The sequence below is a fragment of the Cucumis melo genome, chromosome 12 (genome assembly GCF_025177605.1).
Source record: "Cucumis melo cultivar AY chromosome 12, USDA_Cmelo_AY_1.0, whole genome shotgun sequence".
Classification (NCBI taxonomy): domain Eukaryota; kingdom Viridiplantae; phylum Streptophyta; class Magnoliopsida; order Cucurbitales; family Cucurbitaceae; genus Cucumis; species Cucumis melo.
In genome coordinates, this window is record NC_066868.1 from 8850909 (window position 1) to 8876006 (window position 25098).

At 33.4% G+C, this 25098-nt stretch overlaps 2 protein-coding genes and 1 long non-coding RNA gene across 3 annotated transcripts; 1 reads left to right on the plus strand and 2 right to left on the minus strand.

Annotated features, from left to right (window-relative positions):
* Nucleotides 1-3343: 3343 nt before the first annotated feature.
* On the minus strand, nt 3344-4989 carry LOC103504310 (uncharacterized). Its single transcript, XR_541026.2, has 2 exons — nt 4455-4989; nt 3344-4364 (listed from the first exon to the last, which is right to left on the minus strand). It is a non-coding gene; the product is annotated as an uncharacterized LOC103504310 (long non-coding RNA).
* An 8697-nt stretch (nt 4990-13686) lies between these two features.
* LOC103500876 (heat shock 70 kDa protein 16-like) lies at nt 13687-16666 on the minus strand. The gene is made up of 4 exons (XM_008464325.3): nt 15749-16666; nt 15000-15212; nt 14705-14800; nt 13687-14630 (listed from the first exon to the last, which is right to left on the minus strand). Exons 1-4 carry the CDS (start codon nt 15806-15808, stop codon nt 14343-14345), a joined length of 657 nt encoding a protein of 218 aa, XP_008462547.1. The 5' UTR covers nt 15809-16666; the 3' UTR covers nt 13687-14342.
* A 1750-nt stretch (nt 16667-18416) lies between these two features.
* LOC127144208 (uncharacterized) lies at nt 18417-20161 on the plus strand. The gene is made up of 5 exons (XM_051079836.1): nt 18417-18677; nt 18770-18835; nt 18914-19299; nt 19387-19482; nt 19574-20161. The coding sequence occupies exons 3-5, from the start codon at nt 19147-19149 to the stop codon at nt 20117-20119; spliced, it is 795 nt and encodes a 264-aa protein (XP_050935793.1). The 5' UTR covers nt 18417-18677; nt 18770-18835; nt 18914-19146; the 3' UTR covers nt 20120-20161.
* Nucleotides 20162-25098: the final 4937 nt, after the last annotated feature.

Consider the following 25098-nt stretch of genomic DNA (forward strand, 5'->3'; position numbering starts at 1 on the left):
TGAAGGATTGGCTAAAAAGAGATGTAAAAGAAAGAATGATTGAACGTGAGAATTAGAAGAGAAATACACTTAAAATGATGGTTTTATCAGCTGCTTCATTGTCCAATCCAAGATTTGTAGGAACAACAAAGTAGAACTGAGATTGTAAGAAAGAAAAATGTTGGGGCGATGGTAGGGGATGGCAAGAGAGAACGGTAGAGATTTCCCTAGCTTTTATCAAGAAATACAAGCAAATTGATGTCACTCACGTTCAGCGACAGATCCGCATACCACGTGACCCGTCAAATTACAGATTTTTGTATTTTTACTGTAAAATATAAATAATACTTAATAATATCTATCAATAAATACATTTTAATGAATGCAATATTTGTGTGGTTCATTAACACATCCCATCATGGGATTTTGGATTCAAATCTCATCCGGCTTATTTTATAATTTTTTTTTTATAGAATCAAAAGAGGTTATCGTAAAAATAGCAAAAAAAAAATAAGTTAATAACCATCAAGATATCTAATTATTTGCAATATGTAAAAAAAATATGTCATGGACTGCTTTTTTTTTAAAAAGAATTGTCATCTAATATAATTTTCCTATTAAAATGATTACGATCATCTAACAAAACTCATATAGTTAGCCGTTTTTTAAATATTCTATTTCTATTCTACCTTTTATCATCTTTTACCGTCTTTCATCTCTTCGTATGCAAATTTTATCGTCTTTCTTTCCATCATCTTTCTTTTCATCATCTTTCTTCTTTTCTTTCTCTTTTTCTTCAAACTGTTATTTGGTTCAAGATTGTGTATCAAATATAAATTTTTTTTTCAAACTTTTATTTGATTGTTCACAAGATCGTGTACTAAATATAAATATAAAAGATTTGAAAAAAAACATCCTTTAGGTTTGACAAAATCTAAACGACCGTGTACAAAAGAATAGCAAAATTTAAAAGATCGTGTATAAAAAATCTTGAAAAAAAACTCATTTAGATTGAAATAGTCAAATGTAGACAATCGTGTAAAAAAAAAGTAAACAATCGTGTAAAAAAAAATAAATTATCATGTAGACAAATCTAAACGATCATATATCAAAAGAATTAAAAAAAATCGTTTAACCAAATTTAAACGATCGTATACCAAATTTTAATATAAATCTAAACGATTGTGTACCAAATTTTGAAAAAAAAAATTTGTTTAAATTTATGTTTAAATCTAAACGATCGTGTAACCAAATTAAACAATCGTGTACCAAATAATAGTCAAATCTAAATGATCGTGTATTAAATATATTATGCGCACACGTTGTTGATGACATGGTTGTCGAGCCATTTTTAGTATTTTTCACGATAAGCTTGTGGGTTTTTTCCATTTTCGAAATTGTTTTATACGAAATAACAAATATATAATATTTAAAAAATAACTAACTTTATTACGCAGATCGTAAATAATTTAGTTTTTTATTACATTTATGAAAGTTAACTTTTTTCTTTATATACTTTTTAGTTCTTATACGGTTATATTTATTAAATATTTTGTTATTTTAAATACTTGGGTAGAATTAACTCTAATTCAATATAGAAGGATATTATAAAAGGAAAACAACAATATAGTCTAGATATAAAAACAATAAAGTATTGATTTTCAAACAAGAGGAGTACATCTAATTCTAATAAAGAACGGTTGTTGTGTACTTACATTAGTTAAAATATGAATCAATAAATATTATTTTACGTTTTCTTAACAAATAAAATTTTCAATTACATTTATATGTACAATGTCGTGTACATAAAAAGAAAATTGCATCAAATGACAAAAAAAGTTTAGCAAAAACTATAACACCTCTTCTTTTGCATATTGCAAATATGACAAATATGATAAGTAATTGATGATATCAGACAGCTATCAGATCGTTATCCGCTTTTAAATTTGTTACTTTTTTGCAATTTAAAAAATGTAGTGACATAACTCCTATTATTATAAAATTTTTTTACTACTTTTACAAATAGCCCTACATAAAATTCTTCGATCTGTCAGCTAAAGTTTCAAATGTTACATTTTTACCTTTTGGATTTCGAGTCTAGTTTTCATTTGACTTTTAGGGTGCGTTTGGGGGAAGGGTTGATTTAAGGAAGGGTTAGTGTTATGATAAAACTAGTGTTATGATAAAACTAGTGTTATCATAACCCTTGTTTGGGGGAAAGGTTTAGAAATGTAGTTTTATGATAATATATGTTTGGGGGAAGGGTTAGGTGGGAAGAGTTAATGAGGATTTTATGATAAGATGTGTTTGGGGGAAGGGTTAGGTAAGAAGGGTTAATGAGGATTTTATGATAATATGTGTTTGGGGGAAGGGTTAGGTAAGAAGGGTTAATGAGGATTTTATGATAATATGTGTTTGGGGGAAGGGTTAGTTGGGTAGTTTTATGGAGATTTTATGATAAAATTTATTTGGGGAAAGTGTTATGTGAGTTGGATTATTATTATTATTATTATTTTGTTTTATGTAGTATAATTTTTTTTAAATGACATTGTAAATATGAGAAAAAATTATTATTACATATTTTTTTACGAAAGCGTCAAACCCCTCTTATTGTAAATAATTTGTTAACAAATTGTACATGATTATATGGAAACTAATGATGTATATTTCTTTTCTTTTTTAGATAAGATAATAATATATATCTTTTCGAGATAGGTAACATCTTCATTTAAACATTGGAGGAAAGTTTCTTAGACTTCCATATAATGATTATATCTTTCTTGGCAATATTTCTTTTTTTTTTTTTTTGGACAAAAATTTAGAGGATGTTTGGACATTGTAACGAGATTGGAATGCATTGCAATTCAAAATTCATGTTTGAATCAACCGTTTTGAGTCCAATATTACACCAATTTTGTTAATGCAATTTTAATTAAACTCAATTTTGCATCATTTTCATTTTTTTTATGATATCATTTACTCATTATTGTTCTATTCAATTTTCACATATGTTTTAATACTTCTTTGATTTTTAACAATCCTAATTACATTATAATTCGTCAAATATTGACCATTTTCATTGATTTTCTTACGTGTATTCATTTTGATTATTAGTCCTCCCTAAATCTTTTTTTCTTTTTGTAAATATATAATGAAAACATTATTAATTAACTAAAAAGAAAAATATACTTCAGGCTGGTCAAAAATAAGAATAAACGGACTTCAATGAGTCTAATTAGGCGTACCAATTCAATTTTTTTCTCTTAATTAATTAAGATTTGCAGCAGCAATTCCCTATTTCAAGATCAACTACCATTCAAACTTTAAACAATCGATAATAAGCAGAATAGAATCAACCAAAATATGAAAAATAAATTATGTAAATTACAGAACTTCAATGTACTTCACATAGAGCTACAAGAAAGGTGATGAGTTCCACAGAATTTAAGTTCAAGACACACAACCACCAATCAGAATTTCATCAAATCCCCAAACCCAGAAAATCAAACCAAGTGATATTACACTATTTAGTAAATTGGAATGTCATTAAAAAGGATATCTCATAACCTAGTTAAAAATCATACAACTTTTTCTCTAACCGTCAGCTTTTTGGCTTTACTAACTGCACTAACTTCATTCTATAAACTTCATTCTTCCAACATTCTCAACCATGTTGTACAAACCATCAAAAAAACCACTTCCTATACACGATACCACTACTTAATAATACAATTACCTCCTAAAAAAACCATATCAGACCAATTGTTAAGGACTTGATGATGATGCAACTTGTCTTGGTTATCTTATATACCTAGAAGTGTTTCTGCCTGCAAAAATTAACAATTTTTCATCAAGGTGTTCATTTCATAGAATCAGCTAACCAAATCGTGTAATAATTAACGACTAATCAGTTTCTGGTAATCACCTTATGCTTTGCTTGAACGCTTCCGGTCTGAGAAAGTGCAACTAAATGGGGAATTCCACCTTCACTCACGAGCAACCCTCAATTTCTCACCTCTCAACACACAATTGCAAGAGTGTCAACATTGCAAATTCTTTCCCTTTCACCGACCCATCTTCAATTGCTTCTACAAGCGCAACAATTCCACCCTCTTCCACAATCGCATTCTTTCCCTCTTGAATCCTAGCCAGGCTACTCAGAACCACCATCGCCTTCTCTGCTAAACCAGTACCTTCCGGTTCCTTTTCAAATTATCCAACACTCCACCTTTGCAGGATTCTCAATCAAAGCACAACTTTTCAGGTCTATTATCCCACAAACCACAATCCGGATTCGAAAAACTTGAAACATTCGCCGGTTTTTCCCACTGAGTCGGTGCCTTGTACGTGAAATTACACTCATCTGCCGGTTTGCAACACCCAAACTACAGAAAAATTCACACACAAACTCTCGTTACTTATGAAATTATTTATGGGGTGGTTTATTTAAAATTTAAATTGGAATTAAATCGTACCTGAATTGAAGATAAGTGTTCTTGGTAGAATTGCGCAATGGTTTCAGAAGCGATTTTCTAGTTGAATTCGACACACACCTTGTCGTCGACAGTTTTTTATTCTGTTCCAATCTTTGTTGTTCCTGACGCGATTCTGTAGCCAGTTGGAGTAATCACCGAGTCTGTACTCTTTATATCCTTTGTTTGAGAGAACTTTTCCGGCGGCTTTGTTGGTGACGGTGAACGCAGAGATGGTGAAGACGAAGAGAAGAAGGATGAGAATGAACATAACGAAAAAGGTAAATCCAGAGAAGCCATCTCACGCGACAACACGCGCCGATGAAACTCGCGAATGAGACAAGTAGAAGAAAAACACCGAATTCAACCAGAAAAGAAGGAGGCCTGAATCGAAAGAAATACACATAATAATGTTTGTTCGGCGGAAGTGAAGGAAGAAGATTGACGAACCTTGGGGTAAACAAAGGAAGAAGATTAACGAACGTTGGGGTAAACACGGCGGAAACACGGGTTCAACGAGGAGGCAACACGGGTTCATTGGAGGGACAACGCGGATTGAAAACGAAATGCGGCGGATAGGGTTTCATTTTGAAGATGGCATTAAACCCGGTTTATGAAAACCCTAAAACTAGGGTTTCCATAAACCGTGGGCCAAACGGGGGTTAGGGTTGGGCTAACCCAAGCCCACAGTAATAACCCTAACCCCAAACAGCCCCTTAGGGTTTTCCAATGTCTTACACTTTTACCTCATGTGTTGGCTAAAGCTCATTTTGTACTGTCTCACTCACTTGCATTTAATTAATTCAAAATAACCATGAGGGTAAATGTTGTAATTAATTTTAATGTCAGTGAAAAATTACTTAAAAATTATTTGTGTGAATTTTTTAAATTGATTAATTGATGTTAATTTTAAGTACCGAGAATGTAAACGTGCATAGTAAAAAAAAACTAACTTAAAAATGTAAAATTTTGAAGCTTAGAGATCAAAAGCAGGTAAAAGTATAATATTTTATAACTTAGAGGTAACTTTATGTAACCTTATATACAATTTTGCCCCCCTAACCTGGATATCTGGATTTACCACTACTCAAGTTGAGATTTATTGTTCGATATCACCGATTTCCCTATTTTTACTATTTTAAGTAAACAGTAGAGATTTCCATCATTTTTGTCCAATCTCCATGACAGTGGGACGAACCCACCGGTGGGAGAAGGAGAGAGGGAAGGAGGAGATCACAAGAAAGAAGGAAAAAAGCCACACAAGCATAAATTAATTTAAAAATTAGTAAAAAATTATCACTTTAATATCATCTTATTTATTCTGATGGTTAATTTCAAATCAATGACTATTTAAAACTATTTTCTAAATTTGGAGACTAAAATGTTTATTTTGAAATTTAAAAAATAATAAAAAAAAAACATCAACTTCAAACCTCAAGAATCTTGAAAAATCAAAAATCTTGAAAAATCAAAAGAGTATTGTATCCTAAATTTAAAATTTTAAAAAGAGTACACTCTTCGTTGTAAGAGTCGAGAGTTAGCATTGAATGAAAAATATAAAAAAAAAAATTAAGATAGGAAAAACATTTATGAAATAGAAATGAATGTTATATGTAATGAAATTATTAGATGGTTTTACATAGCAACTTTAGAGGAGGATGAGAAGTAATTAATGAATAACTACAAAAACAAATGGGGAGAGCATTAAGCAAAAGAATTGATAAATTGTGAAGAGAAAAAAAAGTAAAGGAAATTTTCGAAGAAAGTTCTAAAAATTGAAATTCCATGGCTCCGTACCAAAGCACATTTTACTTTTTTTTTTTATTAAAAAAAATATTATTCTGTCTCTCTACTAGTTATCAAAAATACAGCGGTAGACATGATTTTTGCTTCAAAAATTAGGTACCAAAGAATGGCCTGGGTATTTGAAATTATTAGTTGATATTAGGAAAACTTTCATAAATGTAACAAAACACCTAACTATTTACAACCCGTGTAACAAAACCTACAAAGTTAGTCATTTTTTAAATATTTCAAGTTTGTCCTTCTATCTTTCTTCTCTTCCTTGTGATTTCTTTCATCGTTTTCCTACGATTTCTTTTATCGTCTTTCTTCATTTTTTTTTCCTATTGCGATTTATTTCCATTATATTTTTATTTTTCATTTTTTTTCATCGTTTAATCTTTCGATCGTATTTTTTCTTTTCTTTTCTCGCTGTGATTTCTTTCATCGTCTTTCTTCTTTTCCTTTTTTTTACGTCGTTTAGATTTGTCGTTTAAATTTGAGTAACTAAATCTAAACGACTATATACAAAAAATAGCAAAATTTAAAATATCGTGTATAAAAAATTTTGAAAAAAAAATTATTTAGATTGGAAGAACCAAATGTAAACGATCGTGCAAAAAAAGTAAACAATCGTGTAAAAAAAGTAAATGATTGTGTAAAAAAAATAAAAAGATCGTATACAAAGAATCTTAAAAAAAATTCTTTAGATTGAAGTAGCCAAATGTAAACGATCGTATAAAAAAATAAAAGATCGTGTATAAAGAATCTTGAAGAAAATTATTTAGATTGGAGTAGTCAAATATAAACGATCGTATAAGAAAAAGTAAATAATCGTGTAGAAAGAATCTTTAAAGAAAATCGAGTAGCCAAATGTAAACGTCATTTAAAAAGAAATTATCATTTAGATCTCTAAACGATCGCGTACCAAAAGAATTGAAAAAATCGTGTACCAAATTTTGAAAAAAAAAGTCGTTTAGATTTTGGTCCCCAAATCTAAACGATCAAATTTAAATGATCGCATAACCAAATTTAAACGTAAAAAAATTAAACAATCGTGTAACAAAATTAAATAACAGAATTGAAAAGATATTAGTCATATGTAAACGATCGTATACCAAAAGAATTAAAAAAAATCATGTACCAATTTTTGAAAAAAAAAAAATCGTTTAGATTTGGGGACCCAAATCCCCAAATCTAAACGATCAAATTTAAATGATCGCGTAACCAAATTAAACAATCGTGTAACAAAATTAAACAGAATTGAAAACGTAAATTGTAGTCATATATAAATGATCGCATACCAAACAATAACAAAGTCTAAACGATCGCAAATACATTATGCGCACGTGGTTGACGAGACATTTTTTATATTTTACACGGTGGGCCTCTAGGCTTTTTTCGTTTTCGAAATTGTTCTGTACAGTGTAGATACTTTACCGCTTTGTTATATTTTTTAAAAGACCCGTTGATATTAAAAGGTCCAAGGATATGTTTGGATTTACCGAAAAAAAATCATTTTTGTTTTTTAAAAAAAAAACTATTTAAACTAAATTTTGAAAATGTTTTAAAACCTATGTTGTTTAAAAATTTTAGACCAAACTCACTTTTAATCTATTAGTTAGGCACATAAATCATTAAGTGGTTGTTTCATATTGCAACATCAATTCGCGAGTATGTTCTAGTTAGGTTCTAAGTATGGGACTAAATTTGGCGACTAGGCTAGAGTCATGCGATAAAAGGGACACAGTTCTACCTACATGCTGCTAACTACATTGATTCATCATTTTGAGTACGTAAGTTTTTTTCTCTTGCTCAAGTGTAAGCGAAGAGAGGTTTCTTAGGTAAACTAGGGTCGAACACAGGGAATTAGGGATCCTAATAGGTTAATCATACATCCTAAAATCATGTGGTATCTATATAGTATAAATTGATATGCACATTAAAATTTACCTATATACATACACTAAGTGCGATGGAGTAGCAAGATGAAGATGGAGATGGAATAAAATGAAATATAAACTCATGTATTCAATAATGATATGCAGGAATGTCTAAAAATTAAGTGTAAAACAAGGATAGCTAATGCGATACAAAGCATTTATTAACTTCAAAGTTAAGGCGAGCAACCTCTCAATGCTTTCACCATTCTTACTCGTCTTTCAGGATCCAAATACTTAAAGTTAAAAGATGATTTGTAAATCTAATATTTCTGGATTAATTATATGCAACAACTCATCCTATATTAAGACGAGCAACCCCTTAATGCTTTCGCAGCATACACTGCATTTCTGATATTTATGCAAAGGACTTTGGCGACATGATTGCATTGCTATAACCCTTTCGCTGCCTGTTTTAGCTAAATTCAGGTCATCACCCGTCAAGTGACAACAATTAACACTTTATCTATTTTTTTCGAATAGACAAGGCATTAATGATTGCATTTAATCGAACAAGACAAATAACGCAGACATCTAGATTCTCTAACATTAACTATTCTTACATTATTTACCCATACTTACTTAGACGTAAATGAATTTGAGATAAGAAAATGGGAGAATGACTAAAACTTTAGGTCTTTCAGTCATGGAGTTTACGTTACAACTACAAGCAAAGAAAATGCAAATGAAAGTACAGGAAAACGAAGCGAGCAGCTGAGTATTTTGCTTATACATTGAGGGCAAGCGGAAGGGAACTCTCTCATCTATGTTCTAAGTTCCAAAAAATGTAGATTTTTCATTTGGTCTCTTATTCACATATGCTTAAACACTGTTGAGGTTCTTCAAAGAAAAATCCCAAGTCTTCGACAGAATCCAAACTAGTGTATCGTATGCCGAAACAGCTCCGAAGACCTTGACCATATTTTCATTAACTGGCGTTTTACACAAGTGTTTTGGGCAAAGGTTGAAAGTCTACTATTATGGAAAGTGCAACACTACCGTGTCTCCACTATGTGCTCTGACTTGTGCAATATGAATTAGAAAAACAAAAAGGATATCATCAAATTCAATACCATCTCAACTATGCTATGGGATATTTCGTTAGAGAGAAATAGTTGTATTTTCAATGAAAATGACAGCTCTACAATCAATCTTTGGGTGGACATTTGCACTCTATCGGGTTTTTGGGTCAACAGATCGTTGCTATTTTCAAATTATAGTGCTAGTTCTATTGCTCTCAATCTTAATGCTTTTTACTTTCTTGTATTGCTTGGGCTTGCCTCTAGCCCTTCAACTGTTGTTTTTGTTGGTCCTCTTCCTTGTTTCTCCTATTTTGATCTCATATATTAATGAAGTGAAAATGGTGAGAATGCTAAAAGGGTGTCCACCTAATGGAGATGTCTAGGTGCCTGACCCATCGTATCTCTTTTCTCAAAAAAAAAATTTGTATATGTGCAGCGTGGAGATCCACCTGGAATGGGTTACATTTATGCTTTCTCAAAATTTGTAGGATTGTATGACCTAAATTCTTCTTTCTTATTTTGGTCACATTTATGTTAATGAATTTGTAGGTTGCCTCTTTAATTTATTCAGTTGTTTTAATTTAACACATGGTTTTTCTTGTTCAACCAGAAACAAACTTTTTAATGGGTGATTTAAAAGGAAGTGGTATTTATATGAGACTACAACCATTTTATAATTTGAAATGGAACTCGTAGCTAAGAAAGTTTGTTAATTTTATTAAACAAATCCTAATATATGTGCCTTCAAACAATTGCCAAAAAAGCTTGTTTTGAAGGCTTTGAAAACTCTAGCTTTGGGCATATATACACATACAAATACACTCATACATGCGTATATAATAATATTAATAATATTATGTTTCTTTTTTGGGATAGCTATTTGGAGTGTTATGTGAAGCACAATATATTGAATGTGATGCGTGTTGGTTTTCATTGGTTTTCAATTGTGATCAGTCTTGGTAATTAATGTTTTTTCACTCATGCTTCATTTGATCTTTTAGCTAATTCGAATGCTTTGAATGGTAAATGTTTTTGTTTCCTTTAGTTTAGTTTGATCGTAGTCTAAGCATTAGTCTGTTTTGATATACTTGTAGGTTGCGTCTACTTTTCGTAAATCAATGAGGTTATCCCGTGAGGATAGCAAGAAATTTGGTAACTTGATGACTTCCGATACTGCAGCACTTGAGGTACATCCTCCTCAACCCCCCCCCCCCCCCACCAATATCCATCCTTATTAATTAATTTACAACTATACTAACGAAGATATTCACATACCTTCATGACCCTCCAAATTGCTACAAAAGAATATCGAACTGTTATCTACTTAAAGTAGTGACATACAGAAATAAGGACTAATTAGTTGATTGAAGACTAATTTCCAAGTTTAGTATCGAATCAAAGTAAACGTTAAAACAAAAACGTCACGGAAAATCTTCAAAGAATGTAGTACGAGAGGTCATGAGTCATTTACCAATGCTCGAACTTGAGGTGAAAGTGAATCCCCACGAGTTTCTATAGTCAAAAATACACTTTAACAGATGTGCTTTAGCTTGTGCTCTAGCTTCTTCATCTTTGTATCGGTCAATTATAGGATCCACCAACTAAGAAAAGTGGAAGAATAGAATAAGCAAAGAGAAGAGAAATTGAAATGGCAAACTTCTGGTTCAGAAAATGTTATACAACATTGTATCATACAACAAAAATAGAAATAACCTTCTCTGTCTCATTTGATCTAAAAGTTGGTGTGTGGTAGCAACTGAAATAACAACATTGTATCATATAACTGGTACGTCAATCCACCTTGTGCCCCTATGTAACGCCCCAAAAATTAAGATAATTTATTGGGCGTTATTTTGAATCCATTTAATGAGAATTATTTGTTTTAGGTGGGAATCGAAATTAATTAAATATTTCTTGGATGAATATTTAATTAATTAGAGGTTTTGGCACGTGGTGTTTGTTAAGTTTTTGTTTAAATGGTAGGTTAAGAGAATTAAGTAAAGTTGTGGATTTTTAGTGTTGTTGAAGTTGAATTTAATTAAATAATTATGGACGTTATTTAATTAAATTGTGGGGTGGAAAGTTTGTTGGAGATTTAATAATTATATGTATATGTGGAAATATATATATAATTATTATGTTAAAGGAAACGATAATTATATTTGTTGAAATATAATTATTTAAGGAAAAATAGTTGTGTTTTGGGGAAAGGATATTTATTAAAGGAGAAAAAGTAAAATAATTATATTTTGGGAAAATATAATTATTTGTAAAAGGATAATTAATTATTTTGGAGAAAGATAAATAATAATTAATTTTTTTGTGGAAGATAATTAATTATTTTGGAAGAAAGGTAAATAATAATTAATTATTGTGGATGATAATTAATTATTCTGCAGAAAGATAAATCTTGATTATGGAGTGAAGTTGTTATGGTTGGGTTAAGATAATTCATGTTGTGGAAGTTATAAGTGATTTATTGGAAAAGATTTGATTGATTAAATTAATTGAGGACTTAAGTTAATTTGAGATTTTGGAGAGAAAATGTTAGTTTTGGTGGAATTGTAATTAATTGAGTATATATATGTGGATATATATATTTAATTAATAATATGGAAAAGTGAAGTTAATTATATGATGGAATATAATTATATTTGTTTGGAAAAGAAGATAATCCATAAGGAGAGAGATGGTTGATTTGATTGGACAAAAAAGATATATATTTATTTGCAAGAGAGAATAATGGTTTAAATAAATATATATTTATTGTAGATTTTGGTGAGAGAAAAATAATAATAATAAAGAAGTATTATTATTATTACTAATAGTTATAAATGCCTAAGATTAAGGCATTGATTTAGGAAAGATAATGGGAATAAAGATATATGTATATTTTTTGGTATTATATATATATCCTAAAAGGAAAAGGAAAAGAAAATAATAATAATAAATATTATTGTTATTATATATATCCTAAAAGGAAAAGGAAAAGGAAATAATAATTATTATTATTATTGTTATTATTTGGGTCTATAAATAGATTGGAATGCTTAAGTTGGAAAATAAAGGAAAAAGAAAAAGGTTCTTCATCTTCTTCTCTAAGATAACCCTCTGCTGTCGCTGCCTCATCAGTCCAAGTTAAGATTGGTCTCTTTGGAAGCTTGAGGATTTAAAGTGATGAATTTTTCATCAAGGATAAGAAGATTTTCCAACCTCCATCTGAGTAACCTTGGTAAGCTAATGAAATTAAATTAATATTTTATTAATTTAATTTTGGATCTATTTGGGGTTTCTGTAAAGGTTCAATTGGCTAAACTTTTTAAGATCTAAATCTTGGATTTTTCCCAATCAAGGTTGAATTGGTTTCAACCCCTTTTTTTTTAGAAAGTTAATTAATTTGGGAGAATTTTTGGATGTTAGCCAATTGCTAATTTCATTAATTAAGATACTAAGTTTTCCTTTTATGATTAGGATCAAGTTAATTGGAGAATTTTTACTGTCAACTAGGAACTACCTTTGTTTGGCTAAAATCTCCAGGTAAGAGATTCTCCTACTAGACCTTCGAACTGAAGTTAAGAGACCGCATGTAATTATGATTATGCATTGATGGTAGCTAAAATGCATAACTTGATGCTACTGATAATGACTGTCATTGTATTGATGTTGATGATGATGACTGAGATTATTATGTTGATGATTGATGATGATGACTGATGTTATGTTAATGACCGGTAGTATGTTGTTGATGACTGTTGATGATTGTTAATGCATGATATATTAATCACATGATTAAGGACGTTAAGATTAATATTCATGCCATGTTATGATGTTATGTTATGCTACATGCTATGGATAGGGTGTTCTGTTAACTTTGTCTATTAGAGTCGTACCTGCATGGGTGTCCTTCGGGATCACCACCTATTTAGGACTGTGTGGTCCGACGGGACGCCAGTCTAGCATGTATATAGATATGATTCGAGTGATTCGACGGGGTCCTCGCATCCCGATTGTCTTAGTGTTACCCCCGGGTTCACTACAGACCAGCATGTCCTAGGTGCTCCCCCGGGACACCGAAGACCAGATTTTCGTTCCTACGGGAGCGCATGTTGCACGTGTTCGGGAACGTGCCAGAGATTGGGTACCATTTTCAGGACTCTAATGGGAAGTTAACAGACACCTAGTGGGACTAGTAGTAGGTCCCTTACTGAGTATATGTTTATACTCACTCTTTCTATGTTTAACATTTCAGGCGAAGGTAAAGGTAGAGGAAAGCTGGCGAGCGACAGAGAAGGATCCGTGACATGCCATATGGGGACTCAGTTTTGCTTCCGCGTTTATGTTTCAGTGTTTTAATATTCCGTTTTTAATGAAAATTTATTCTTCCCTCGTTTAAAAAAAGTGTCTCTTGTCATTGTTCCGTTTTAGTAACGACCTCAGCTTAGTATAAAGAGTTGGGTCGTTACACCCTAGCTTTTCTTGGAACATTAAACTGGACAAATGCAATAAATCAATTTATTTAAAGACACCAAAAATTTTTGTGAAGTACCCTGAAAGAGATGAGAGACAAATTTCCAGGGAAAGAAAACGTTGGGAGATAAGAAACATAATATGAGCTTTTTTAGATGGTATTGGCATGTCTCCCGAGAGAGAGGAAGGGAGGGAGGGGGGAGAGAGAGTATAGGCATTTCCAAAAGTGAAAGATGTATATATTACAGAATTAACCAGTGCTTTTAAAGGCTCAAGGCGCACTAAGGCGCAATGGTCCTCTGGAGCCTAGGCGTAAGGCGCACAAAAAGGGGCGGGCTTTTTTTCATGAGGCGCACTATATATTAATATATATATCCACAAAATTGAAAGGAACAACAATATACAAAATATAAGTAAATAACCAATGTGGAAATGAGAATTAACTCTAATGTATAAAATATTATAATATTAGTTTTCTACCCAAAAAACAAAACACAATAGAAAACTAGTCAGAATTCAACAACAATCAAAATAAAAGTTCATTCCTAAAGATCAAACTCATCATCACTAAATTGATTCTCATCTTCATTCACTCCTTCATTGAACTTATAGTCATCGGTATCTTCTTCGTTGGACTTATAGCCATATGTAAAACACCTAATAGGTATAATATTTTTTTTTTAATTATAGCCTAGCCCAAATAATAAAGCCCGCGCCTTTGGGGCTTTTGCGCCTACTGTGCCTGGAGGAAGGCGCGCGCCTCTGCCGCACCTCTTCATCTGCGCCTCGCCTCTCCACAAATAAGCGAATCCATATTTCTGATGCATATAAAGCTTTTTGAGTACCGAAAGGAATGTCTTCAATACCTCTGAATGGAAAGAATCAACAAAATCGATCTCCATCTTCTCTATGTTCGAGTGAGTAACATCTCTCCTTGGAATTTGTTGATCTATAGTATCCTCTATGGTCTAAATTCATAGTTCATATAAATACATAGAAATTTCTAGTAAACAGTGGGAAATCTGACAGAAATATTACTTACTGTAGCTGATTCAACAGTAATGATGCCATTCATATTTAATCGAACTCTGACTTTAACCCTTGAATTCGAGTTGTTTGAACCTTGGAAAGGACCAATCTACATCTCAAATGACTTAACATTTAACAATCAATTCCAATCCAACATAAGAAAAATTAAAAAAAAAAGAAATAGAAACAGGTTAACACACTCTCTAGAGTAGTTTCTGAACACTGCAGCAATTTAAAAGCCTTCCGGCTCGACAAGAACTACTTCATTAATAACAATAATAAATAAAAAAGATTAAAAGTGAACATACTGTAAAGCAATCAATTTTTGAAGACATGCCAGGAGGTAGTTCATCCGGGTTACTATAGACTGCTTCTAAGTGGAATAAACTATTGCGCAGGAATGATAGAACTTTAGTATTTGGAATGTGCTGGCCTTTGGGAAATAGTACATTATTTAATCCTAAGCTAATTGGGTCTGCATCTGATGAGAAGCCAATTGAGAATGGAAATGAATCTTGCACCTGTGTTCCATCAACCATATACCATTTAGCATCCATGCAACTAATAAGCCCAGAAGAAGGAACATGTCAAGTAAGTAGATGAAGAAAACACATAATTACAAGTTGCAAAATCGCCTAAATCATGTTATACAAGAACATGAAATATCACATTTCACCCATTTGTAAAGAAAAATAATAGAACAGTTTCTCTTCAGGTCAACAAATTTATTAAGGTCAATGTTGGTAAAAGGAGTAGGATTCAAGAACCCTTCTTTGTCCAAGTACATTACACCCAAGAACCCAAAAGAAGCTAGAAGAAAAAAAGGAAAAAAAGCAGAACCATGAGAGTTTTGTGTTTTATCCAGATCCAGTCATTGGCATTAAAGATTCAAGTTCATGCTAGGAATATAATCTTTTCTCAACTCCCCATTAAATGCCAGCTAATGCAAGTTAAAAAATCCAAGGGAAGTGTATTTGAGAAATCTGGGTATCAAATGATACAATAGAAACCTGGGTATCACAATGACCAATATCAACAAATGCAACGGATATTGGACCTGTATTTGAGAAATCTGTTTTATAAATTCCATAGCTAAGTGCAGTTGCAGTACAGTCATGCATGAGTCTCAAAGGCTTAAACCAGCAATAGCAGCAGCATTCCAATATCGTCTCTGCAAATCTGTAAAATACGATGGAAGACCAATAACACAATCTGAAAATGGTGCTCTCAAATTTTTCTCAGCTACATCCTCAGATGTGCAAGGAACATTCCCATAATCTGAACTGGAGTAAATGTATGAGTCTCCCCCAAGTATTTCACATGAACCAAAATGCTCCCATCAAGAGCTCCAGATGTTTTGAAAGGAAACATTTTGAGATCGATTCCTGGCTCACTGAAGTTACGTCCAATCAATATCTTTACCTGAGATATTGTGGATCTAGGGTTCAGTGTTGCAGAAGCAGCAGCTGTAGAACCCAAAAACCGCTGCTTTTGCCCAAAGCATATCACTGCAGAGGTTTCTCATTATGATTCCTCATTCAGAAGAATATCGATACCGCGTTGCCTCGACACAGCAATAACACAATTCTCATTTCTAATATTGAAACCTACTACGCTCATCTCTGCTTGCCTAGTTAACTAGCTTTCAAAGAAAACAAAAACTGAAAGAATTAACCGTCAACCAAATTATTAGCCAGAAAAATTCATGACCTATTCCTGGACTGTTCTTCAAAATGATGCTTCAGAAACCATGGCCACCTAATATAACTGCATAAATATGAGATCAACCAATCAGCAATTATATATCGGTACAGGCGTGGAACGTGAGACGGAACGAGCAGCGGACGAACGAAGATCGGAGCGTGGGAAAATCGGGAAGAAGACGGATCGATTGGACGAACGAAGACAGAAAGATCGGAGAAAATCGAAGAAGAAAGGGAGAATATTGGGGGAGGGGAGAGTTAGGGATTTCTTGGGAAATTGCCAAAAATAGGTTAAAAAAAGACATTTAAATGAATTTTGGGACAAGTTTTCAAAAGAAAGACTTTTAGGACAATTTGGGTGTGAATAGACAAAAATGCCCTTCATTAAATTTCTATCGCTCTCTATTGATTGTTTCGCCTACCCACGTTCGCTTTCCCTTCTCTTTCGCATAGAACACCTGAAGTAAAAAAAAAAAACATCTCCTTTCTTTGGCTTTTCAAATTTCCCGCTCTGCTCTTCGAAGATACTCCGACTGTTCGTCTGTCGTCGGTCCTGCAGTTCATTTCGTCGCTTCTCCTTTTCGAACCTAAGAATCAACTTTGAGCGTGTTCTCTTATTTCAGTGAGTTTTATCTGTAACCCATTTTCAATATATTTGCTTTTTCTTGGCTTGAATCATGACATCGACTTCAACATCGACCGACGGACCCTTCTACAAGATTAATCCTTCCCATCATTTTTATTCCCTAGTAAGCTGTTTGTCTCATTTGGAAAAGACAACACATAATATTAAGGCCAAACTCAAACCCGATCAATTAGCCTTATTTAGGAAAACAAAGTTTGGGCACTTTTTGGACCTAAATATTGTCTTCAATGGGCCACTCATCCACTACTTACTGTTAAGGGAGGTGGAAGATGAAGGAAAGGATTCTATAAGTTTCCTACTAGGGGGCGTTGTTTGTACTTTCGGTAGGAGAGAGTTTAACATCGTAACTGGACTATGGGGTCCTAAAGAGGACTATATTCAGTTGGGTGGGAACAGTCGACTGTTGGAGAAGTTTTTCAAAGACAAGGACTGTGTTTACGTTAGCGACTTAGAAGATATATTTTTGGAATACGAGGGTGATGACGATGATATCGTCAAATTAGCTTTAGTCTACTTTATAGAGATATCTTTGTTGGGAAAAGATAGGCGAACCAAAGTGGACATTGGTTTTTTGAAGATTGCTGATGATTGGAATTCATTTAATAATTATGATTGGGGTCGGATTGTTTTTGTACGCACGCTAAGTGCATTGAAAAGAGCCTTGGACAAGCAATATGCCAAGGGAAAGAAGAAATCAACACAGACAAAAAAATATACTATCAATGGATTTCCGCATGCATTACAGGTATTTGACTTCTTACTTCTTACTTCAAAACTTTAAAAAGATCGTTTAGTTATTTGAAACGATCGTTTAGTTATTGTAAACGATCGTTTAGTTATTTTAAACGATCGTTTAGTTATTTAAACGATCGTTTAGTTCTTTTAAACGATCGCTTAGTTGTTGTTTTAACGATCGTTTAGTTATGTTAAACGATCGTATAGTTGTTTTTTAACGATCGTTTAGTTATGTTAAATGATCGTATAGTTGTTTTCAAACGATTGTATAACCACTTGTTTATATATCTATATATATCTTGTGGCACTTTCTAAACTTGTTTGTCAAATGTGGAATAGGTTTGGGCATATGAGTCTATACCAACCATCATTGGATGTGGTGTAGATAAAGTAAACGATCATGCCATACCACGAATGCTGAGGTGGGTGTGCCAACAATCACCAAAGTCCCAAACTATAAGCCAGGTGTTTGACTCGCCAATGGTAAGTAGCAAGCAATAGTAACTTACTTAAGGATCGCGTGATTTTGTGCTTATTTCTTTGTCCTAAATACATTTGCCTTTTTCTATTTGCAGTTTATAATTAAGGCGGTCATTGAGATGACACCTGAAGAGGAGCAATTGAAAATTGCTTCAGGTGAACTTTTTGAAAACTTCCGCTCATCTACCATTATTCAGTCGAAGAATGGTGGTTCAAAAAGAGTACGAGAAGTTGTTAACGATGAAGATGAGTTGAAAAAGAGTAAGAAACAGAAGTCCAAGATTAAGATGAAAAAGGCTATTCGAAATCTCCAAGATCGAGTAGCGGTTGTTGAAGGCCAACTTAATACTATAAAATCCGATATTGACGAATTGAAGGGCCTGATGTCAACCATATTGAAGCACATTGGACTTCAAAGAAAGGTTAGGAATGAAACTGTTAAGTGTATTCACGTTAGTTGTTTCATATTTGGTAACCATGTTCTCGCTAATTAATTCATTTTGAGGTTCCATAGGGTGACGAAGGGGACCACAAGGTGTCCGAAGGCTTGGAGGATGAACACATTGAAGTTAAAAAGAAGGTTTGGTTCCATGTTCATGCTAATATTGATGTTTAATTTCTATCATTATATACACTAATGCATTATGAGCTTCCATAGGGTGACGAAGATGTGTTGGAGAAGAAGGTTGATATTTAGAGGAGCCAATAGATGTCGTTGACGATGAGGACGTCATAGAGATAGAACCATTTCTCACTCAACGACCACACGTTCGGCCCGCCCGTAGGAAGCGTGCAAGTGTTTACCTATCAACCCCATTCACAACTCTACCTAAACGGTCTCTGACATCAACCACCAGCACCTCTGAGTCTGAAGCAATTGTTTATGATCCTATGCACAAAATACTTGACGTCCATTTAGATAGACTTCGAGCGTGGATTACAGACAAGCGTACAGACGATGAGCTGCGTGAAACCTTTCATGGGAAAAAATCGAAGGCTTTTTTCAGAGACTTGTTTATGTGTCGCCGGTGGTTGTCGGATGAGGTATGGGATTATCTTATCATTTATGCAATTATAATTTTATCATTGTTATGGTTCTATACATTTACTGCTTACTTTTGTTTGTATTAGCATTTGGATGCACTTTTTCTTTTCATTCGCTTGAAGATTAAGGCAGCCGGGATACCTTCTTCTCAGAACTTCACAACTGCGGACACAATCTTTATGGTTTGTAATCGTCTCGTTACTTTATGTATGTATTTGCGTTTGATATTTGTCTTTCGGTCTGATATTTGCGTTTGTATGTTTTTCTTTGCAGCGCATTTTAGTTTCGAAGTGGCCCCTATACAAAGAATGTATTAAAGAGAATCGCCCGTTTGACTGGGACGAAGAGTATAGGTTGGTTGACTATGTTGTCGGGTCAAAAGTGGACTTCCAAGATCCTTGGGCAAGTGTTGATTACGTTTACTCTCCATTCAATGTCCATGGCAACCATTGGGTTCTATTATGCTTGGATTTGGTAAGTTGTGAAGTGAAGGTATGGGATTCGCTTCCGTCACTTACAACTGCCGAAGAGATGACAAACATATTACTGCCCATTCGACAGTTGGTGCCAAAGTTGTTAGATAGTACTGGCTTCTTTGATAGGAGAGGTAGATCATCGACATACAAGGAACCTTGGCCAGTTGTCATTGTTGACCCAATTCCACTTCAACGAAATAATTGTGATTGTGGCGTATTCGCAATTAAGTATTTTGAGTACATAGCTGCTGGTGTTGGTTTAGATACATTATGTCAAGAAAACATGTCATACTTTAGAAAACAATTAGCATTTCAAGTATGGACCAACACTCCTATGTATTGAAATATTAACATAAATCACAAGTATCAATTGGCTGTTCTATTATTGTGTATGTTGCATTTCAATTAGTATCAATTGACATTTCAATTAGTAGTATTGATTATTCTCTATGTTGCAAAACTACTTGTAGCTAAACGATCGCTGAATATTTTTATGATTTTAAGAATATCGTTTAGACTTTACCAAACGATCGTTTAGACTGTACCAAACGATCGTTTAGACTTTACCAAAAGATCGTTTAGACATTACTAAACGATCGCTTAATATTTTGACGTTTATTAAGAAGATCGTTTAGACATCGTTTATTAAGAAGATCGTTTACACTTACCGAACGATCGTTTAGACTTTACCAAACGATCGTTTAGACTTTACTAAACGATCGCTTAATATTAACTCAACGAATACAAATATTAACTCAAATATTCTTTCTCAATTTTGGTCGCGTTTAATTGAAAATATCACAAAGTATTTATTTTATAACAAAGTTTAAAATTATAATATGTTATTCTCTCTATAAAAATTACATAAAAAAATGATATAAACGAATACAAATATTAACAAAAGTATTTATTGGCCCAAAGTTCCAGCACATATTGTTGTCTAAACAGTTTCATGTTTGGCACAGTTAGACAACCAAGGTCACTACCAGTTACAAGGCATTCAACAAATTTGGTACAGAAAATTCCACAATCCAATGAACGCCCTTTCTGTAATGTGGCCTTCGATCTGCGTATTGGCCAAGGGCCATATGTGAAACGATCTGAATGGAGGTTGACTCCAATTGCAATCGCGAGTGAGGCAATGCATCGTGCAGGCATTTGAAGAGCTTCATCAACAAGTTTCTGCTCAACATAATTTGGCATTGAGTCGAACACGTAGATCCTGCATTTTCTCATATCAGCTGCAATAGCCAACCAGTGTTCTTTTATGTTGATGCAGGTAATCACGTAGTTGACATCTCCCCACCCTGGTATGTCGTTGTAATCACCAACAGCAGTGTTGAAATAGTATTCGACATCTTTTTCTGTCCATATAGTTAGGTGTGCTGTTGGGTCTGTCCATTCAGCTTTCTTATTATCTGGTGTCACCAGATGAGTATCAAAAATATGGTTCCAAACAATGCAGTCTGGTTTATTGATTCCAAGCTTCAAGAACAAGTCAAAATTTAGTCAGAATATAATGATGCAGTTTAACTTGTATACAAAAAAAAAAATTAAAGAATAACAACTTACCAGAAAAGAGGAATGTAATATTCTAAAAGAACGCTTGCAATGGTGCTTGAGATGCAACATTTTATTCTGCAAGTGCGATAATAGCAAATCCAATGTCTACAAAGAAAAAATAAACGATCGTTTAATGAATGAAAGGAGAGGATAAGCGATCGCATAAGAAATGTACATGTGATCGTTTACGTAGTAAGCGATCGTGTAATATTAACTTAACGATCGTTTAGTTAATAGAAGCGATCGTTTAGTTAATAGAAGCGATCGTCTATCAAATATAAGCGATCGTTTGGGAAGAGTACTTACGTCTCCATGTACCCATGTGTTTTCTTCAAGCTGTCTGAAAAAGTCTTTCTTTCTGGTTGTTTTGACTACTTGCCTTTGTTCATGGGTTGTTTTTCTTGATCTTTTCCATTGCAAGTATTCCTTCCATAATTTTGGATCCACTTTCCACATCGGATTATATGGATCTACTTCTCTGATTTCCACATCTGGGACAGGTGTTGTAGATACTGATATGATCTGAGCAGATGTTGTGGGTGGATTACCTTGTTCATCTTCAGGTTGCACCTCTTTATTTGCTATTTTACATAGCTTTCTTCTCTTTATTGGTTTTTCTTCCACATCTTTATCAGGCACAGTTACTGGTTCTTTTTCAACCAAAGTAACTGCTTCATCATTTTTTTTCATCTCAACCTGTTTTTTTGTTGTTTCCTGCAATGTAATCGTATTAAACAAGTAACAAACTATTCATTCAAACGACTAGAAATTTGTTGTGTATACATACCAGTTGAGATTCTTCATTTACAATTTGTACAGTTTGATCCATTGGAGCCAATTCACAAAGTGCAAGAGGTTGGCTCACATATGGAAGGGTAGTAATCATCTGTGGCAGGTCTGATTCTTTCTGAATTTGATGACTTAGACTATCCGATATATCTCTTATAGTCATTAGCAAGTCTGCATCCCTACCGTCTATGCTTATATCACTACCACGTTCCTCTTCATGTTCCCTAAACAAAATGAGAAGAAACATGAGAATAAGAAAAAAAAATACAATTGTTAGGTATTTATAAACTAGTAAACAATGAATGAAATGTTAACCTTTGGGTTTCCTCTTGACGTTCAGTATGTTGTTCTTCAGTAGGTTGTTGTTGAGTATGTTGTTCTTGAACAACATACTCATTGTCATTCTGATCAGTATGATCATTCCCTTGATTTTCAGTTTGATTCTAACAAACAAATAAAAACGAACATAAAATTAAAAAAATAATGTATTGTTAAACCATCGTGTATATAAAAGTAAACGATCGCGTAACTTTGATAAACGATCGTCTATCGAAGTTAAACGATCGAGTAACTTTGATAAACGATCGTCTATCCAAGTTAAACGATCGTTTATCTAATGTATGATGAAAACAAATTTTACCTGGACCAATCTCTCCAGCATCTGCTTCATTTCATACAGCTCCAATGACTGCTTTCTGATTGTGTCATCCATCCTACAGACTATAGAAGTCAGTGTGGATAAATCCTTACGAACTTCTTTTATTTCCTTCTTCAGTTTCTTGTAGGATTTTGAATGACTTCGTTCTTCTTTGTCATTGGACTTCTTTGATCTGAAATGTTTCTTCTTGGTGATTGGATGCATTTCAGACTCCTCAGCCACTGTTTGACTTTGTTCCCTTTGGGGTGAGAGTTGTTCTCTTTGTGGAGATGAGTCTGATTGCTCCAATGATTTGTTGTTCATTGCTCCAATGGATTCATCATCCTCCATTTGCATGTTATCATCCCCTCGAATTCGACTCTCCATGAAAGCCTTCTCTTGGGTTGACATCTTCAGTTTAGGTTGAACAACAGTCTGCAATGTAATTGTATTATTGGATTGTGTAATTATATTAAACGATGACTGACAGGTTTTACTTACATTTTTGTTGTCGAATATGTTATTCTGCAGCATTTTGTAAGATGGAGCTTGTGTACAATTCCATCTCAATATCCTTGGGATTAATCCCTTACTGTTTCTTGTGGCCAGGTGCTCATTTGCGGTTGAGAGTACTTCATAAGCCCACACCTACAACATTTAAACAAATATGTTAAACTTTGATGTTCAATTGGCATTTACTTAAAGTGTATGAAGAAATAAAAATCACCTGAAAAGCAAGGACGTAGCCTTTGATGTTATAGTATGACACTGCTTTGGAACTTCGTGTCTTCTTCAGCTCGTATGCTTCTTTTTTGCCTTGGAGACTTGTCTTTAAACTGTTGAGCAGACGAGTGTAGAAGAAAGTTGACCAATCGAAGCTTTTAAATGCTTCTTCATCATCAACTCTTCCCAAAATGTCCATGTCAAACTGTGTTTTCTTATCCTTCCCGACCATCACAGTTTCTATAAAGACGGCCAAGGCGACCTTCACAGCATCGTCATCATTTGTAAACTCAAAATTCTTGAAAATTTCCTCAATTTCCAAGCATGTTATTACTTTCTTATTTTCTGATCCGAATAGAAGACTTTGCAGTCGCTTGCTATCGCAATCTTTCTCCAATGGATTGTTTGTTGGCCACAATCCAGTTATGATGTTGAATTCCTTTTGGGTAAAACGGACGTTCTTCCCTAAAACCGAGAAACAGATTCCATCTGCGTTACCGTCTTCAGGTATCTGCCTCAGCAAGAAATGATGGATCAACTGGCCGTTGAATACCATGTTCACATTCAGCAATGGACCAAAAATTGTTTTTTCGAACATTTGCAGCTGGTCCTTGGTCAGTTTATCCTTAATAAGACTGCCGATCTTGTGCACTTGGCATGACACAGTGGCAGGGAAATACTTTTCGCTAGGTACAGCCATCCTGAAATGAATATAATATATTGAAGACAGAAGTCGAAAACCCGAAACCCTAAACGCTTCACAATAATAATATAAGAACACAATGATAGTTTTTGAAGACAGAAGTTGAAACGTTTGAAATATAAACAAAGGAAAAGTGTAACGTTATAGTAGGAAAAGTTCGGGAAAATACCTTTTAACGTTGACGAAAACTATGGACTGAGACAAAAATGGTCTGAGAGAACAATGGACTGAGAGAAAACGAAGGTGTGATCAGTGCGGTTGTGTATTGCGTAGTGACGAAAAACGAAAAGTGAGAAGGCGGAACGTATATATATATCGGTCGTTTTTAACAAAGGGGCAATATTGTAAATTCGCATACTTTTTTTGAAATGTTGAATCGCGGTTGTAAACAATTCGCGGGTGTCTTTCGTTGTTTCAAAAGATCGTTTAGTTTATGTAAACGATCGTTTAGTTTTTTATAGTCGATCGTTTAGTTAATTTCAAACGATCGATTGGTTGTTTTAAACGATCGTTTAGTTTTGTTCGACCAATCGTTTAGTTTTGTTTAACTGATCGTTTAGTTAATTTCAAGGTATCGATTGGTTGTTTTAAACGATCGTTTAGTTTTGTTGGACCAATCGTTTAGTTTTGTTTCACTGATCGTTTAGTTGTTTTCCAACGATCGATTGGTTGTTTTAAACGATCGTTTAGTTTTGTTCGACCAATCGATCGTTTAGTTTTGTTTAACCTATCGTTTAGTTGTTTTCAAACGATCGTTTGGTTGTTCTTAACCGATCGTTTAGTTATTTTTAAACGATCGTTTACATATTTTTAAACGAACATTTAGTTATTTTTAAACGATCATAAAACCAGTGTTTGTGTTCTTAAATGAATAAGTCAATCGTTATTTTCGTCTTCTTCATCCATT